Source organism: Carcharodon carcharias, chromosome 25 (genome assembly GCF_017639515.1).
Source record: "Carcharodon carcharias isolate sCarCar2 chromosome 25, sCarCar2.pri, whole genome shotgun sequence".
In the NCBI taxonomy this organism is placed as follows: domain Eukaryota; kingdom Metazoa; phylum Chordata; class Chondrichthyes; order Lamniformes; family Lamnidae; genus Carcharodon; species Carcharodon carcharias.
The window spans coordinates 36,355,497-36,373,377 of NC_054491.1; the positions used below are offsets into that span (position 1 = coordinate 36,355,497).

A 17,881-nucleotide genomic window follows, 5' to 3' on the forward strand; every position below is an offset into this window, starting at 1 on the left:
TCAGAATTTCCCGCATCGTGCTTTGCAATTCTCAGCTCTGTTCTTTTTTGCCCTACTCCCATATTCTCAACAGCTGTCGTACTCATGTTTATCCTCCAAATAATATGGCTGATCTAGGCCCAAGTAGGCTGACTTTCCAACACTACTTCTTGAACACCTGACAGATAGCTTTGGACAAGAAACAATCAATGATGCAGTATACTCAAAATTCCGAGCAAGTTAAACTATTGTGAGAGATGCAACTAAATAAGGGAGCTCCTAGTTCATAGAGGGATTTGTTGGCTCAGTTTGGGACATAGTCATCTCTACATCTGTGGTTTGCAGCTAACAACTACTGCAGGGGGCAGGGGAAGGAATGCTAAACCAATGTTATTTATTCTGTATGGATAACAATGAGCCCATAACACTAATTAGAGTTGGGAGTAATAATTATAGGTAAGGTCTATAATTTCTTGCAAAACAAATCAATTTCAGCAGGTTCCCAAATACAACTTTATCCCACTTTTTGGGTCTCAAAAAGAATATACTTTCTCTCTTAAATTTATATCTTTATACATATATTTGGAGTTTGTAATATTTAAGAGAAAGAAAGCAGTAATTTGTGCTTGTTTCTTCTGCTCCCGGTGCAGGGAATTTATAAACACTTGCTGATCTGTAAACTCCCCTAACCAATAATAGCAATTAATCTCTAATCCATTTGAGGTAAGCCAGCTGTATTCTGCGATCATAACTGGATGGGGAGGTAAACTATCTCTGCATCTGAGCAACAGAATAGATTGCATATTACAAGTTATAATGCTCCTAGGGTTAGAAACAACACATCTTCTAATTTAGCCAAAATTTTTCAAAAAGAGCTGCAAGGATTTGCACGAGAGTTGGAGAATGTAATAGCTTCACTGGAGAGGGTTGATACAGTGAAGATGGGAGATCATGTTGTAGAGATGAATATAAGTAGTCTTGTTAATAGATAGGATGTAGGATTTGAAACTCCCTTCTCAGTTGAATGGGACGCAAAGGAGTAGAGGAAGCAGAAACTATGGGCGTAATTTTCTGGCCCCACCATCACCGGTATCATCTGGTCTCGTCGAAAGCCAATGGACCTTTGGCTGGGCCACTGAATCTCCCATGGTAGATCCTGCCATAAGAGGGCCTGAAAATCCCAGTCCACGTCTTTGGTCGTCTTAATATTCAGCTGGAGGAAGTTATGACTCATTCAAGACTTGGTGTTGGACTGTCTGGTCAACGTGGGATCGAGGATGCAGTGGGCAGGTAAAGCTGGTAATGTTTACTAGTGTTGCCACTGACAGGCAGCATGCAGATGAGGGGAAGGGTTGATCTGTGAGGTGACAGTTAGGGGGTGGAAAACGAAGCTGCAGCTGAACATGTGCTGAATGCGTTTCAGTAGATATGCGAAGCGGAACTAAGTATGGCACACCCACAGGGCATGATAACAGAGAAGTGATGGAGGGTGTTCTGGATCAACTGTTGGGGAGAGACTGAGAAACAACACAAGCTACGTCATGGTCATAGTCACGGTCATAGAGGATGCCATTTGTGATTCATCAGGTAAAGTGTAATAAAATGCAGAGTAAGGCTTCTTCCAGTGTTACCCAATAATGCTCTTCAGTCAGGAGACTCCACTGCGCAAACAGGATTTTTTCATTTACCACATTCATCTTTCTTAGGCCTGCCTGAGTGACATTGCTTATGAGTGCAAATGTGCTTTATGCTTTAGCTGTGTACCCACTATGAACTGGATTGACACCTTACTTCACATTAGCACTTTTAAGGCCATTGGACAAAAGGGATCAGAGGTGAATGAGAATGTTTCGCCGAGTGCTGTCAGGCTCCACAGCACTCTAACTGAAAAGGCTGCGTAAATTGATTCCTTGAATAATTTTATAAGGGAGTTGGACAGATGATTGAAGATGAGGTACTTAAAAGTGCCTATCTAGGTTTATCCAGGTATGGATGCACCAGCAATATCATACCTTGCGATACTTGACGAAGTAGGCATTGATGGGTGAGCCACCATTTTTTCCTGCTCTCCAAGTTAAATCATAGCTGTCTGGGTTAGTTGTATATGGAGCACTGAGAATGATGGGAGCATCAGGTGGAGTCTTTTGTGTTGGCACAGGGCTGATGGATTCTTTCGTTGGCTGGTGCTCCGGCAGCATGGTGTCATAGGCATAATCATGGCCAATACTTTCATCACCTTCGTCGCCCTGAACAATATCGGAACCTCTTGCTGGTGGTGCAGGCTCTTGTTCATCAACTCTGGTCTTTGTTTCAAAGGGAACTGGTGGAAACAGGACAAAAATATCTTGTAATTATTCTCAAAAGTATAGCCACTGTTGCCAATTACAAGATACCACAAGCATGCAGAATGCTGGCTGCTTAACATTCTTTCTCTCCCCTCCCCCCACATTAAAATGCCATTAGTTCAAACTAGTAAGATTGTTATTCAGAGCCAGAGGAAACATGTTCCATGGTCCCCAGATGTTCAACTCACTGCCTCTTGCAAGAAAACCAAAAAAAACTATCAGCGTTTCTCATTTAATTGAAGCCAGACTATGTTTGCTCTCGTTTATTTATTTAGGATACCACAGGCAGCAGCAGGATAGGGGAGGATGGGCCGCACTTGTTGAAACTGGCACGTCTCTCAATAACAAAGAAACTATCAATTCTGAGAGACTGCCAGCACCTCTCAGCTGATCTCATAGTGTTTATACTTGAGCATCCAGTTGCAATCATGCTTAACCCTGGAGGTGCTGGCTTTGTGTTACACTTGGACCATTCTTACCATGCTAAACACACTATATAAATGAAGGTTGTTCTTGTACTATGTTATAGCCGTGAGACAAAGCTGTCATACAGTGAGATACTGCTAATGCCCCCACAGATATCAGGACCCCCTGTCTAAAGAACTTCCAAAGGCAAAGCAATATTGGTCTCCAGTAGTACCATTTTGTTTCAAAATCACATAAGCTTTCAATGTTGATTTTCAAACTGCCAACCTTTGCAATAATTCTCTGGCATGACATTGCAATTGTGACTCGAGAGACTGTACATGGCCATCTTGGAAGCATGCAGTTATTTTGGCGTTGCCATGAATGCGGTACTGCAGTGTAAACGTGGTAACAGTTGATGCAAGCTGTGCTAAATCTGTGCACAGCTGGCATCAGTCCCAGCTTGAAAGAATCTGCTCTTTATGTGGCACTTGCCAATTAATAATCCTCCATCGGAAGTTTCATTTCAAAAGGCAGTAGTGGAGAAGTTTGGGGTCTGCAGCTCCTGTTCGGTGAGCCCCAGTTTTGAAGTTGCCATGTTGGCAGTAGGGAGAATTCATGCTGCAGCAGGTGGCACACAAACTTATGCCACATCCTTTACTGATTCTTATTTCAGACCAGACACCATTCTTTGCACCTCCATTATCACAAATAACTACTAGGGCAAGCTTTGAACTTCTATGATTGGTGAGATGGGACATGTCTATACAGGGCAACGGAATACATCCCAGCATTTTTCATTTAGTGTCAGAATTATGGTAAGGCATGGATTAGATGTAGATAAAGCTCCCTCTATATTGCCCCATTAAACAATCAAGAGAACATAATGGTAATACCCGGCAGAGGACAAAGGTAAGACTTTGTCCAGCTAATATAACCTGTTAGCTATAAGCACTTATTATTTACAGTCACTCAAGAATATAGTCAAGATGATCATAAATGGATAATTGTTCATTAACTGCAACAGCTGTTCAAGTTTGTTGAATGGCTAGTTACATTCTATTTCTGGACTGTCGAATTCCCTACCACATATAGGTAAGTCCTTTGTAACCATGTCAGAGATAGAACTAAACGTGCAAGAAACTTGAGAAAATGCAGTTTTCTGTAAAAGAGAAAATACTTTCCTTGCAAAAAAAATTTCCATTCCTATTCCAAGAACATAAGCAGCTACTACTTTCACATACATACTGCAACCACATGCATACATTCATGTGCACACATTTGCAGTCAGATGCAAACATATATTTACACGCATGCTCCCCTTAGATCATGCTGCTTTGTTCTGGGAACCTATTTGAAATCTGTAGACTTAATGCCAAGAACTTTCTTTTGGACACAAGGGGCAGTCATTCAAACATCAACATCCATTATTTTCAAATAACATGTTATTTTGCAAAATTATAAAGAATGAGTCGGTTTGCAGGACAGGGAAAACCATGTTCAGAGGAACACAATATTATTCCCCCAAGAAATGCAGCATGTTCCCACCTAAGCATCTTATCATGGTGCTTAATCTCTGAATCCCACAACCACACAGCACAGATTTAAAGACTTGTGTCTCCTCAGAGATGGAACAAAACCAATCAGACGCAACTGAAAAGACCAAATACAATCTAATCTCATGGTTTGAGCCAGCTGTGAGTGGACAATGAGCAGATTGAAGACAGATGGTGAGCTGGGGAGGGCATGGGGGTGGAGGGTGGGTTTGGTTGGGGAAAAAAGATAGAGGGGGGAAATCACTTGACACTTATCCACCCTTCTTTGTATTTGCAGGATGGATCAACAAAAACATTTTTTTTACACCTTTAGCATAATGAATGAAACATCACAAAGCACTTCACAGGAGCAAAGTATGACACTGAGCCAGATGTTAAGTCAGATGATCAAAAGCTTGCACAAAGAGGTAGGTTTTAAAGAGCATCTTAAGGGAGGAAAGTGAGGCACAGGCACAGAGAGGTGTAGAGAGGGCATTCCAGAGCCTGACACCTAGGCAAATGAAGGCATGACCACCAATGATGGGGCAATTATAACTGGGGATGCAGAAGAGGCCAGAATTGGAGGAGCGTAGATATCTCGGAGGGTTGTGGGACTGGAGAACATGGAGGAATTTCAAACAAGGATGAGAATTTTAAAATCAAGACTTTAACTGGGAGCCAATGTAGGCGAGTGAGCACAGGAGTGATAGGTGAACAGGACTTGTTGTGAGTTATGATACTGTCAGCAGAGTTTTAGATGAATTCAAGTTTACAGAGGGTAGAATGTAGGAGACCAGCCAGGATTGCAGCCAGGTTGGAATAGTTGAGTCTAGAGGCAACAAAGGCATGAATGAGAGTTTCAGTCAAAGATGAGCTGAGACGGGGTGAAGTTGGACAATGTTATGGAGGCGGAAATAGGCAGTCTTAGGTAATGATGATCAATTGATCATCTAGTTGATGTAGTGACTGCATTGGGAATGTTAAATATTCTGAAGGAAAAAGCTCACCTGAAATATCACTGTGTGCTGTTAAAACAGTATTTTGGAATTAAATACCGTAGGAGTGAAGTGATCATTGTTATCTAGCTCTTCTGCACTATGAACAATCACAATCTGATATTTTTGGTGGAGAAAACATTAGCAAGGACGCCTGGAGAGCTCGCTGCTCTTCTTTGAATAGTACCATGAGATCTTTGAACAGACAGACATGGTCTTGGTTTATTGTCTCATCCTAAAGACAGCAGCTGATACAATATGGCATTCCTTCAGTAATGAACTGGAATGCTGATCTGACTAGATTATGAGCTCAAGTGTTGGTACTTGGTATGATATATCCAGAAGAAAGTCTAAGCTACCAATTGAGCCAAGCTAATGCACAGGTGTACGAGCTCAAACTGACATGGTCACACATACACACAACTGATGACAACAGATGTTCATCACAGACAAGACAAAGGTATTGAGTAGTTTGTGGCACATCCGCTGCTGGGGCAGAATTCCATAATGCCACCTCTCATTTATGGAATAAAGTTATTTTTAAAACTATCGACTACAGTTATGAGATGACAATATAGGGCAAATAAACCACTTTTTACATATTTGCTTTGGGAGGGCTTGATGTGAATGTGGAACACTCCAGACCATTGGCATCCATGGAATCATGATGTTGTTTCAGTGAAAGAGGAATGTAATAGGAATAAATGCAGTATTTTTCAATGTTATTTTGCATAGATCAACATGAACAGCAAGCCAGGTCTCTCTCAATTTTCCACCAGGTCACAAATAACAGCAAGGTTTCTCAGTAAATAGTCTCCCCATCCTTTTAGGCCAAGTCAAGGCTATAGCAGTGAGCTCACCAATGCCATGGGGAACTGGGTGGTGCACTGCCAATGCCACATGGGTATATGACTGAATCATTATATGTTCAACTCCAGGGCTGGGTTCCAATCCAGTCAAGGGAAGAGATCAAGATCCCTCCTATCAATAACTGCAGTAAGTTGGAAAAGGAAATGGGGAAGGCAGAGTGTTCAAATATAAGGATTCCAGAAGCCTCAAGGGCACTGGTGGTTACTGGTTTAGAGCCCTAAACATTTCAGCAGTCATTCCCAATTTCATTAAGGAGTAGAGGGAGGCGGTGGGGTAGTGATAATGTCACTAGTAATCCAGGTTAATACTCTGGCGACATGGGTTCAGTCGGTAGAATTTAAAATCAATTAATAAATCTGGAATTAAAAGCTAGTCACAATTATGACGAGCATGGAACCATTGTCAATCATTAAAATCCAACTGTTTCACTAATACCCTTTGGGGAAGGAAATCTGCTGTTCTTACCTGGTCTGGCCTACATGTGACTCTTAAAGGCTTTCTAAAATAGCATAGCAAGCTACTCAGTTGTATCAACTAACCAAAAAGTTTAAAAGGAATGAAACCAGGCTGACCACCCAACATTGCCCTCGGCACCAGAAACGACAACAGCATACCTATCGACTCTGCAAAGCCCTCCGTACTAACATCAGGGGCTTTGGGAGAACTGTCCATAGACTAGTCAAGAAACAGACTGACAGTCATACTCACCGAATCATGCCTTACAGACAATGTCCCATACACCACCATCACCGATTGCGTCCTGTCCCAATGGCAGGACAGATCCACTAGAAGGAGCTCTACAATGATATACAGTTGAGAGGGAGTTCCCTCCCAGCTGATGAATCGGTACCCCTCCATTTTGAATACCATTTGAAAGAAGCGCTGAAGGTGGCAAGGGCACAGAGTGTACTCTGGGTGGGAGACTACAATGCCCATCTCCAAGAGTGGCTCAAAAGCCACTGACCGAGCTGGCAGAGTCCAAGAGTGTGTCTAAGGCAGGTGGCGAGGGAACCAACAAGAGGTGAAAACCTACTTGACCTTGTCCTCACAAATCTACCCGTCACAGGTGCATCTGTCCACAACTGTATTGGTAAGAGTTACCGCCACACAGTCCTAGGGAGAGGAAGTCCCATGTTCACATCGAGGATAGCCTCCATTGTGTTAGCACTACCATGTACTAAATGGGATAATTTCGAACAGACCTAGCAACTTAAAACTTGGCTTTCATGAGGCATTGTGGGCCATCAGCAGCAGAATTGTATTCAACCACAATCTGTAACCCCATGGTCCAGCATACCCCCACTCTATTACAATCAAGCTAGAGGATGAACCCTGGTTCAATGAACAGTGCAGGAGGGCATGTCAGGAGCAGAACCAGGTATACCTAAAAATGAGGCATCAACCCAGTTAAACTACAACACACGACTATATGTATGTCAAACAGCAGAAGCAGAGTTAAGTAATCCCACAACCAACAGGTCAGCACTAAACGCTGCGATCCTGCCACGTCCACCTGCGAATGATGGTGGGCATTCAAATAACTAACTGGAAGAGGCGACTCCACAAATGTCCCCCGTCCTCAATGATGGGGGAGCCCAGCACATCAGGTTAAAATATAAAGCTGAAGCATTTGCAACTATCTTCAGCCAGAAGTGCCGAGTTGATGATCCATCTCAGCTTCCTCCGGAGGTGCCCAGTATCACAGATGCCAGTCTTCCAGAAATTTGAATCACTCCACGTGATATCAAGAAACAGCACCAGACATTGCAAAAGCTATGAGCCCTGACAACATTCCAGAAATAGTTTTGAAAACTTGTGCTCCAAAACTAGCTGCGCCCCTGGCCAAGCTGATCTAGTACAGATACAACACTGGCATTTACCCAGCAACATAGAAAACTGCCCAGGTATGTCCTGTCCACAAAAAGCAGGATAAATCCAACCCGCCAATTACCGCCGCATCAGTCTACTCTCGATCATCAGCAAAGAGATGGATCGAGTTGTCAACAGTGTTATCAAGCAGCAGTTACTGAGCAATAACCTGCTCAATGATACTTTGGGTTCTGCCAGAGCCACTCAGCTCTTGACCAGCCTTGGTTCAAACATGAACTCAGGAGGTGCGATAAAAAGTAACTGCCCTTGACTTCAAGGCAGCATTTGACTGAATGCGGCATCAAGAAACCCTAGCAAAACTGAAGTCAATAGGAATTGGGAGAAAGGTTGGATTCATACCTAGCTCAGAGGAAGATAGTCTTGGTTGTTGGAGGTCAATCATCTCAGTTCCAAGACATCACTCAGGGTAGTGTCCTAGGTTGAATTATCTTCAGCTGCTTCATCAATGATCTTCTCTCCATCATAAGGTCAGAAGTGGGGATGTTCACTGATGATTGTACAATGTACAGCATCATTTGCGTTCATAAGCAGCAGAGCCTAGATAACATTCAGGCTTGGGTAGATAAGTGCCATGTAAATGCCAGCAATGACCATCTCCAACAAGAGAGAATCTAACCATGTCCCCTTGTCATTCAATGGCATTACTATTGCTGAATCTCCCACTAACAACATTGTAGGGGTTACCATTGACCAAGTGAACTGGACCATACATATAAATACTGTGGTCACAGGAACAAATCAGAAGTTGGGAATTATAGGGTGAGTAACTCACCTCCAGATTCTCCAAATCCTGTTCACCATCTACAAGGCAGAAGTCAGGATTGTAATGCAATACTCTCCACTTGCCTGGATGAGTACAGCTCCAACAACACAAGTAGGACAAAGCAGCCCGCTTGATTGGCACCCCATCTACCACCATAAACATTCACTCCCTCCACCACTGACTCCGTGGCAGCAGCGTGCACCATCTACAGGATGCATTGCGGCAACTCACCAAGGCTCCTTTGACAGCACCTTCCAAACCCACCTCTACCATCTAGAAGGATAAGGGCAGTAGATGCATGGGAACACCATGCATGGGAACCACCATGCTCATTGTTCCTGGCTCAAAATCCAGGCACCTCACCATCACCTTCTTAAGAGCAATTAGGGATGGGCAATAAATGCTGACCTTGCCAGCGACACCCACATCGTGTGAAATAATGAAAAACAGAGCCAACTGCGGGTTATATCTCTGAAACTGGAAATAACAGGCTGAGGCAGGAAGGTTATTAACATTCAGGAGGAGGTGTAATGTCAGTAGGACAAGGGCAGCATTCCAAAATTCCAATTTGAAGCGGGAGTTTCAATGGTAATAGTCCAGCCCAGTTAGGCCTAAAATTGTCACGATGGAAATCAAAATTGCCAAAGCAAAATAACGCAAGCTACACAGAAAATTCAGTTCAGTGACAGTTCTTTACATTCAACAACTCACCTATATCTCCAATGACCAAAAGCATTCTTCCCAGTCTACCACTGATCTCTTCCTCAATCAGAATCCATGGGCAGAATTTTTTGTCCGTCGGGCGGGCAGGCCCAACCCAATCTCCAGCGGGCGGGGAGCCAATCCCTGCCGGAGAAGCAGGCCCCGCCATTTTAAGTGGGTGGGGCAATGAAGGCTCACCCAGTATGACATCCACTGGGAAGCGCGCTTCCTGTGCGGGCTTGGTGGGGGGGGGGGTGATGATTCCCTAAACGCGAGACTGCACTCTTTCGCGCCTGCGCACGAAAGAGCACATATCTCCCTGAGGCTCAGTGCTGCCTCAGGGAGATCGCTGACAGCTATATAAACTTTAAAAATAGAAAAATAACATTTTCACATGAGGGGGACATGTTAATAAATTTCACTGAAACTTTAATAAATTTTTTTAAACCCTACATGAAACCTCATCCCGCTGGTGGATGAGGTTTCATGTTTTTTCAGAAGCCCACCAGGGCTCCTGGCCTGCCCACCAACCTTAAGGTTGGATGGGCAGGGGCTTTAATTGTTTTAATTATCCTGTCAATGGCCTCATTTGGTCATTGACAGGTCGGTGGGCGGGCAGCTGATCTCACTGTGCCACTGCCTTCCTGAAGGTTTAAATGGGGTGGGATGATGTCGGGGTTCCCCCCGACATCATCCCATGTCATTTTGCCGTTGGCGAGCGGGCCCTGCTCCCTGCTCGCCAACGGCAAAATTCAGCCCCACATCTTTCTGAGGGTTATAGCAAAAATACTGCGGATGCTGGAAATCTGAAATAAAAATAGAAAATGTTGGAAAAACTCAGCAGGTCTGAAGGCTCTGAAGGAGAGTCACATGGACTCGAAATGTTAACTGTTTTTCTCTCTCCACAGATGCTGTCAGACCTGCTGCGTTTTGCCAGTATTTTTGGTTTTTCTTTCTAAAGATTGTTACAGCCACTTCCTTATACAACTTGTTAGCTACTTTTCTGGTAACACATGGGTAAAATAAAAATGAGAGACTTTGGCAAGATAGATGTTGATATCACCAAATGATCAGAATCTCATCACACGTCTATGGGCACAGGAAGAGAAAACAAAGCTTACCAACTGACAGAAAGGCCTCTGCTTGTACTGAACCAATTTTGTTGGAAGCTTCACAAATGTATTGCCCAGAACTTTCCAGCGATGCAGTGCGTATATAAAGAGAACTCGATCCAGCCCTGGACATTGTAAGGTGAGGTGCATTGGAGCTTGTACTGCCCACGCCAGATAATTGAGAGTTCCGAGATTTCGACCGGAGAATGTGGGAAGGGTGACTGCTGATTAGTCCATGACGGTCAAACCAGCGGATGATAGGTGTTGGCTGACCAGTGGCATTGCAGGTCAGTGTAACAAATTCTCCTTCAGTCACTCTCAAATTGTTGGGTGGGGAGGTAATCACAGGTTTTGTGCCTCTGTCTGTAGAAAGGAATAAATCTGTAGTCACTCACTGAAATAAGTTACTTATAAATTAACAAAAATTTCATACATTAGTACGATGCCTTTGGGAAATGACTGCTCAGCTCCAGAGATCTGCCTTGATGTCCGAAGATTTACAGGGTTCTGGGCAACTGATTGTTACCCAGTGACCACTAATGGAAATTGAGCCTCTATGGCCTTCAGACATTAGTCTCCCTTCCCCTCCCACCATAGTCAAATTCAGGTACACTCATAAAGAATAATCATTTTGGCGAGATCCCACATTCATCAGTAACTCAAAAAGAGAAAGAAAGTTCTGAGGGGGAAATCTACAAAGAGAAAGCAATGACTTAGTTATCTATGGTCAATTTTAACTTGATATTATTAACAGCACAATTAATGCATGGTTACTGATGCTGTAAGACACAGGAGACACTAAGGCGCACCCCCGCCCCCCCCCAACCCCCCACCTACGGAAACAAGTTACTGCTTCTTTATACCTGGTGCTCCCTAAATTCCCCTCTCTCCAGTGGCACTCAGAATAGTGTCATTTTGCCAGGGGTCACTGGCCACACTTACCTTTGGTTCTTGTGCTACCTACAGGCCACAAACTGTCAACTCCTCCCTTTCCTCGTTACATAAAGATTATGGGCACTGGGTCAAAATCCTTGAACTCCTTCCCTAACAGCACCGTGGGTGTACCTATACCACACAAACTTCAGTGGATCAAGGCGGCGGCTCACCAACACCTTCTCAAGGGAAGTAAATGCTGACCTTTCCAGCAATGCTCACATCCCAAGGTCAAATAAATTGTAAAAAGTCCTCGCTCATTTTAAGCATCTACCACATCTCGAAAAAAGCACTGGCATGTCTTTCAGTGTCACTGATGATGTATAAACTGTATTGCTCTTCAATAATGCTGAGTTAGAATTTGGTCACAAGTAATTTGACTTATTGGTTTCTCTTTGCAAAGTTTCTTTTCACAACTTTTTCCCTCTTGGTGAGGTACTGATGGATATGGTATCTCACTAAAGTGATTATTATTTGCAGGTGTGCCTGGGTAGTAACAGGGGCAATCTGACTGTGGTGGGAGACGAAGGGAAGCCAGTACCAAGTCTGGTTCTAACACTGTCTAAAAGTCACAGAGGCTCGCTTTCCAGTTGTGATCACTGGGTAACAACCAGTAGCAGGAGCCCTGTGAATACTCCCCCTACCCAACTCATGGACACTAAGCCCAACTGTGGCAATCCCTATTGCCAGTTTAGTTGCGATCAACTGACTCAGCAGAGACTGGGAATTGACCCAAGAACCCACTCAGTATCACACAAGGCAGCATATGCAATTGCAGAGCCATTGGATGAACTCTATTTTCTCACTAACAAGGTGTACAAGGATGCATCAAGATTTTACAAATCAGGAACAAAAAAATGTTAAGCAAGAGGGAAACATGGGAATCAAAGTTTAGTGAGAGATGGGAGTGTGATTGTGGGGCAATAATACCTTCCCAGAGCTTTTGGATGAATGACGTTTAGAAATTATGTGGCACTTGGAAAGAAGAAAGCTTTGAAGATTAATTTTTTGAAAAGGGGCTCATAATGATAATCTAATAAGAGATAGGAACAGTGCTAGAGGAAAGAGCAAGCTTGTATTCATTGTTGTATTGTAAACAAACATATCAGTCAATTTGTACACAGCAACAACCCACAATCATCAAATGAATGAATAACCAATTTGTTTTCTTCGATGGTTGAGGGAAGAACGTTGACCAGGACATCGGGAGAACTTCCTTCTCCTCTTCTAGGTGGATACCTCAAGTATAAAAAATGAGGGAATGCTGCATTGTTGAAGTTACTATATATTTTGAAAGAGACATCAAAGGCCTCATATACCTTTCTCAAGTTCAGAGTCAGATTTCGTTCACAACATTTTGGCCAAAACTGCTACCATCTGTGTTAAAACTGACAAGTTGATGATGCAAACTAGCTTGGGGCAACAGAGGTAAGGTTGCAGGACAACATCAATTCAAATCTTAGCCAGATACAAAGTGTGTACAGTGCATCCACTTTATGTGTTGCTGCACTAATACGCAGGACAGTCACATGTATTTTAAACTAAACTTATTATGCAATTCAGACTGATAATGAGCTTAACATCTGGGGTGGGAGAGGGTGGATGGAACATTCTGTTAAACTGCTTTGTACCTGATTGGACCATGAGCCTAGCTGATGATTGCATAGAACCAATCCTATTTTCCACCAAGCATTGATACATCCCAGCATCCTCAGCAATAAGTCCCACAATCTTCAGTCTGTTTCCAGAGACCAAATGTCGAAGGCCTGCTTGAACAGTAACTGCGTTGTGGTACCAGGTGATATTGGGCGATGGGTTTCCACGATAATCACAAGTTAAACGTGCTGTGGATCCCATTGATAGAGTCAGCTCTCGCAGCCCTTTGATAATTGTAGCAGGCTCTACAAAAAGAAAAAGAATAAAATAATTTTACATACGAGTAGGTTTGTCTAGTAGAAGTGTTGAAAATGGCAGGGCATTTGCAACGTGTCAAATCTGGGTCTCAGTGTCAATGAGCCCTCACCAGCCCCTCTCTCTCTGCTGCACCAACCAGCTCTCCATATTGGCCTGTTCCTGTTCAGTTTGGTTGCTCTGCCCTTGATGCTGTACACTTGCCAGGCTGACAGGACACCCACTTTTTCACCCTGTGGGGTAGAATTTCAATTGGAGCTGTTCTTGTATGTATTTTTAATCATTCACATGTTATATGTTATTTTAAATGGTGACAGTAATTGCTAACTTTGTATCTCATTTGGTAAATTTAACTCAGGTGATTGCAACAACTAATGGATCATTTTAAGCAGAAACTTAGACAGCTAATAGCTACCAAGTGATCTGTATTGTTAGTACTCTGTAGGTCACAACTAATCCCTGCAATGACTCATAGCAACAGAACATGTCAGGATCCCATGGCATACACATCAATGTCCACCAAGCCAAGGAATTAAAACGTTTCTAAAATCACATTTAAAAGGGAAATCATCTGTTCACTACTGTGTGGGGGATCGAAGGTGACAGCCATAGAACACTACAGCACAGAAAACAGGCCATTCGGCCCTTCTACTCTGTGCCGAAATATTATTCCGCTAGTCCCATTGACCTGCACCCAGTCCATAACCCTCCAGACCTCTCCCATCCATGTATCTATCTAATTTATTCTTAAAACTTAAGAGTGAGCCCGCATTTACCACGTCAGATGGTAGCTCGTTCCACACTCTCACCACTCTCTGAGTGATGAAGTTCCCCCTAATGTTCCCCCTAAACCTTTCCCCTTTCACCCTAAAGCCATGTCCTACCATGTTTATCTCTCCTAATCTAAGTGGAAAGAGCCTATTCGCATTTACTCTGTCTATACCCCTCATAATTTTGTAAACTTCTATCATATCTCCCCTCATTCTTCTACGCTCCAAGGAATAAAGTCCTAACCTGTTTAATCTTTCCCTGTAACTCAACTTAAGACCCAGCAACATCCTAGTAAATCTTCTCTGCACTCTTTCAATCTTACTGACATCCTTCCTGTAGTTAGGCGACCAGAACTGCACACAATACTCCAAAGTTGGCCTCACCAATGACTTATACAACCTCACCATAACATCCCAACTCCTATACTTAATATTTTGATTTATGAAGGCCAGTATGCCAAAAGCTTTCTTTACAACCCTGTCTACCTGTGACGCCACTTTCAGGGAACTTTGTATCTGAACTCCCAGATTCCTTTGTTCCTCCGCACTCCTCAGTGCCCTACCATTTACTGTGTATGTCCTACCTTGGTTTGACCTTCCAAAATGTAACACCTCACACTTTTCTGCATTAAATTCCATCTGCCATTTTCTGGCCCATTTTTCCAGTTGGTCCAGATCCCTCTGCAAGCTTTGAAAGCCTTCCTCGCTGTGCACAGCGCCTCCAATCTTAGCGTCATCAGCAAACATGCTGATCCAACTCACCACATTATCATCCAAATCATTGATATAGACAACAAAATGGTCCCAACACCGATCCCTGAGGCACACCACTAGTCACTGACCTCCAGTCTGAGAAGCAGTCATCCACTACCACTCTCTGCCTTCTCTCACACAGCCAATTTCGAATCCAGTTTACAACCTCTCCATGGATACCAAGTGTCTGAACCTTCTGAACTAACCTCCCATGTGGGATCTTGTCAAAGGCCTTACTAAAGTCCATGTAGACAACATCCACAGCCTTTCCTTCATCTACTTCCTTGGTAACTTCCTCGAAAAACTCTACAAGGTTCATTAAACACGACCTACCACGCACAAAAGCCATGCTGACTATCCTTAATCAGCCCTTGGCTGTCCAAATAATTATATATCCGATCTCTCAGAATACCTTCCAATAATTTACCTACTACTGACGCAGGCTCACTGGCCTGTAATTACCTGGTTTATTTTTGGAGCCTTTTTTAAACAACGGAACAACATGAGCTACCCTCCAATCCTCCGGCACCTCACCTGTGGCTAAGGACATTTTAAATATTTCTGCCAGGGCCCCTGCAATTTCTACACTAGTCTCCCTCAAGGTCCGAAGGAATATCGTGTCAGGCCCGGGGGATTTATCTACCTTTATTCGCTGTAAGGCAGCAAGCACCTCCTCCTCTTTAATCTCTATATGTTCCATGAAACTACTGCTTGTTTCCCTTCCTTATACACTATAGCCATAGAGGGTTTTTTTTTTGGTCACTGCTGTATTTGGCTTCACCATATGCAGCTACCCTTAAAAGTAAAAACAAGGACCGGTTTTCTGATTTTGCGCACCCACCAGAGAACTGTGGGGGACAGGAACACAAAATCAAAAATTCAGTTGCTTAGTAGGTCAAATCCCACAGAGTTTGTTTAGTCCTGAGTCATGCAGAACGTTTTAATCTGCAATCTGTGCAAAGCCAGCCAGCAAAACGTCTCTGGCCCTAAGGGAATATAAACCACATGGATTTTTGCTCCCAGTTGTCCTTTCATGGCCTCAGCTGGCACTGGAGAGATCGAGGGGACCAATATTGGGTCTGGACAAGATTGGGCACAACTGTTACACCAAATATCTTTGACATTCACGCCAGTTATTTTTCCGATATTTTTCACGGGTGAGCTTTGATTGTGAATGTCCACTTGAGGCAAGGTAGGGGAGGGTTTAGCTGGCACCATTGAACCCTTAGGCCATTATAAGCCAGCACCCTCAGCAGAAGAGATAAGAAACTGGAAAAGAGGAAGGACAGATATATAAAAAAGAAAGTCACTCACCATGAACAGTAACTGTGTAGTTTGCAGACACTGGCTCCCCGACTCCATTTTCAGCAATACATAAGTAGCTACCAACATCCAAGGCTCCAGCTTGATCAACAACCAGGTTACTGTGATAGAGTTTCCATCTCTCATTCCCAGACAGGTCCTTACCATCTTTTAGCCATCGGACACGCGGGGTTGGGACTCCACTTGGTACACATTCCAGGAACAGAGGATTGTGCCGAATCACTGTTATGTTCTGTGGGGTTGTGGGGTAAATGATGTGTGCAGGATTGCTTGTAGGGCCTGTGGGGAAGATAGAAGAAATTTCAATCAGCAGCGCTCAGCCATCTCAAAACAGCTAGGTCAAATAGTGTGAACACGCCCTAATACTCATCGTCCAGTGGGCAGCTAAAGAAAGAAAGTGAATGAGCACCTAAGAGAAAAGGGGAGAATGCAGTGCAAAAAGGCAGCTAAGGTGGCAATAAAATGACTGGAGTGCAAGCGAAAGAAGGCTACAGGAAAAACAAGAGTATGTGCAAGGCAAAGTAAAGTGTTGGGCTGTGTGAGGTGAAGTGAAAGAATGGGTGACTAACAGGGAAAGACTGAAGGGAAAAAGAAAACTAAAGAGAAAATGGGGTGGAAAATGAAAGAACAAGCAAAGGAACATGAGCAAGCGGGAAATAGAATAATGAAGGAATGTGAAAGATAGAAACTAATGGAAAGGTTCTGATATAAGCTAAGGGTAGACATGAGTAAGAAGATAATACTGAATACTGAAGCCTCCTTTCATAAATCAGACTGAGCATGGAACCATCAGATAAAATAGCTGTTTATTTATCAGTTGAATAATGGTGATGCAACCATGCTAAATAAAAAAAAACAAACAGTGATGAGTTAGAAAAACAAGATTTAGGCCCTCATTTCCTTAGGTTGCTTTTATCAGGCAAGTACTAAGTCGTTTTTCAGACACAGCCGGTTAGAGATTAATTCTTGAGGATAATCACTCTTCCATCCGTTTTGCTCTCTATTCGCATTATAATTGATCCATATTTTTCATTGAACAGTAGACAGCATGGCGTCCGGCACACAGGGTAGAGATAGTATTCGTGTTCCACATGCACTTCGGGGATGTGGGTGCCTGACTAAAGTTGTGGGGACCAGTGAGTGCCTCTCAGCCTAAACATTAAATTTATCTATTTCAACATTATTTTAAAAAGTGACTGAGGAAGCAAATTCTATAGTTTATCTAATTTTATTTATAAAATATGAAGTGGTCAGTTTATAAACAGACAAATTTACAGGTGAGTCACATAAATCCCCTTCTACACCTGAATCCACTTGTGGGAAAAGAGGGCTTTCAGTGTTCTAGCCCAGACAAACAAAGGCATTCAAGTGTCTGCCTGAGCAATACCGGAGTCATGGTCCAGTACATGCATATTCAACAAGTCTCAGTTAATACGCAGGACCTATTCGAGGGGTCGCCTCGTGTGATGGATTAAAAAAGGATTAACTTTAAAAAAAAAATGCCACACAGGTCAGAAAAACCAAGTTCATTTGCCAGTCTGTGCTGAGTTCAGCCAGGGGAACAGCAGGGGTGCTACAATTCGCCTTAGTGCCCC

At 43.3% G+C, this 17,881-nt stretch overlaps 1 protein-coding gene across 4 annotated transcripts in view; it reads right to left on the reverse strand.

Annotated features, from left to right (window-relative positions):
* Positions 1 to 17,881, reverse strand: part of cdon (cell adhesion associated, oncogene regulated) — a 188,420-nt gene that overhangs the window by 37,970 nt on the left and 132,569 nt on the right. For all 4 annotated transcript variants that reach the window (XM_041174246.1, XM_041174244.1, XM_041174243.1 and 1 more), the window contains 4 exons: positions 16,278 to 16,565; positions 13,161 to 13,430; positions 10,606 to 10,959; positions 1,992 to 2,299 (listed from right to left, as the gene is read on the reverse strand). In XM_041174246.1, coding sequence (XP_041030180.1) covers positions 1,992 to 2,299; positions 10,606 to 10,959; positions 13,161 to 13,430; positions 16,278 to 16,565 — 1,220 coding nt within the window. The remainder of the gene's footprint in view (positions 1 to 1,991; positions 2,300 to 10,605; positions 10,960 to 13,160; positions 13,431 to 16,277; positions 16,566 to 17,881) is intronic.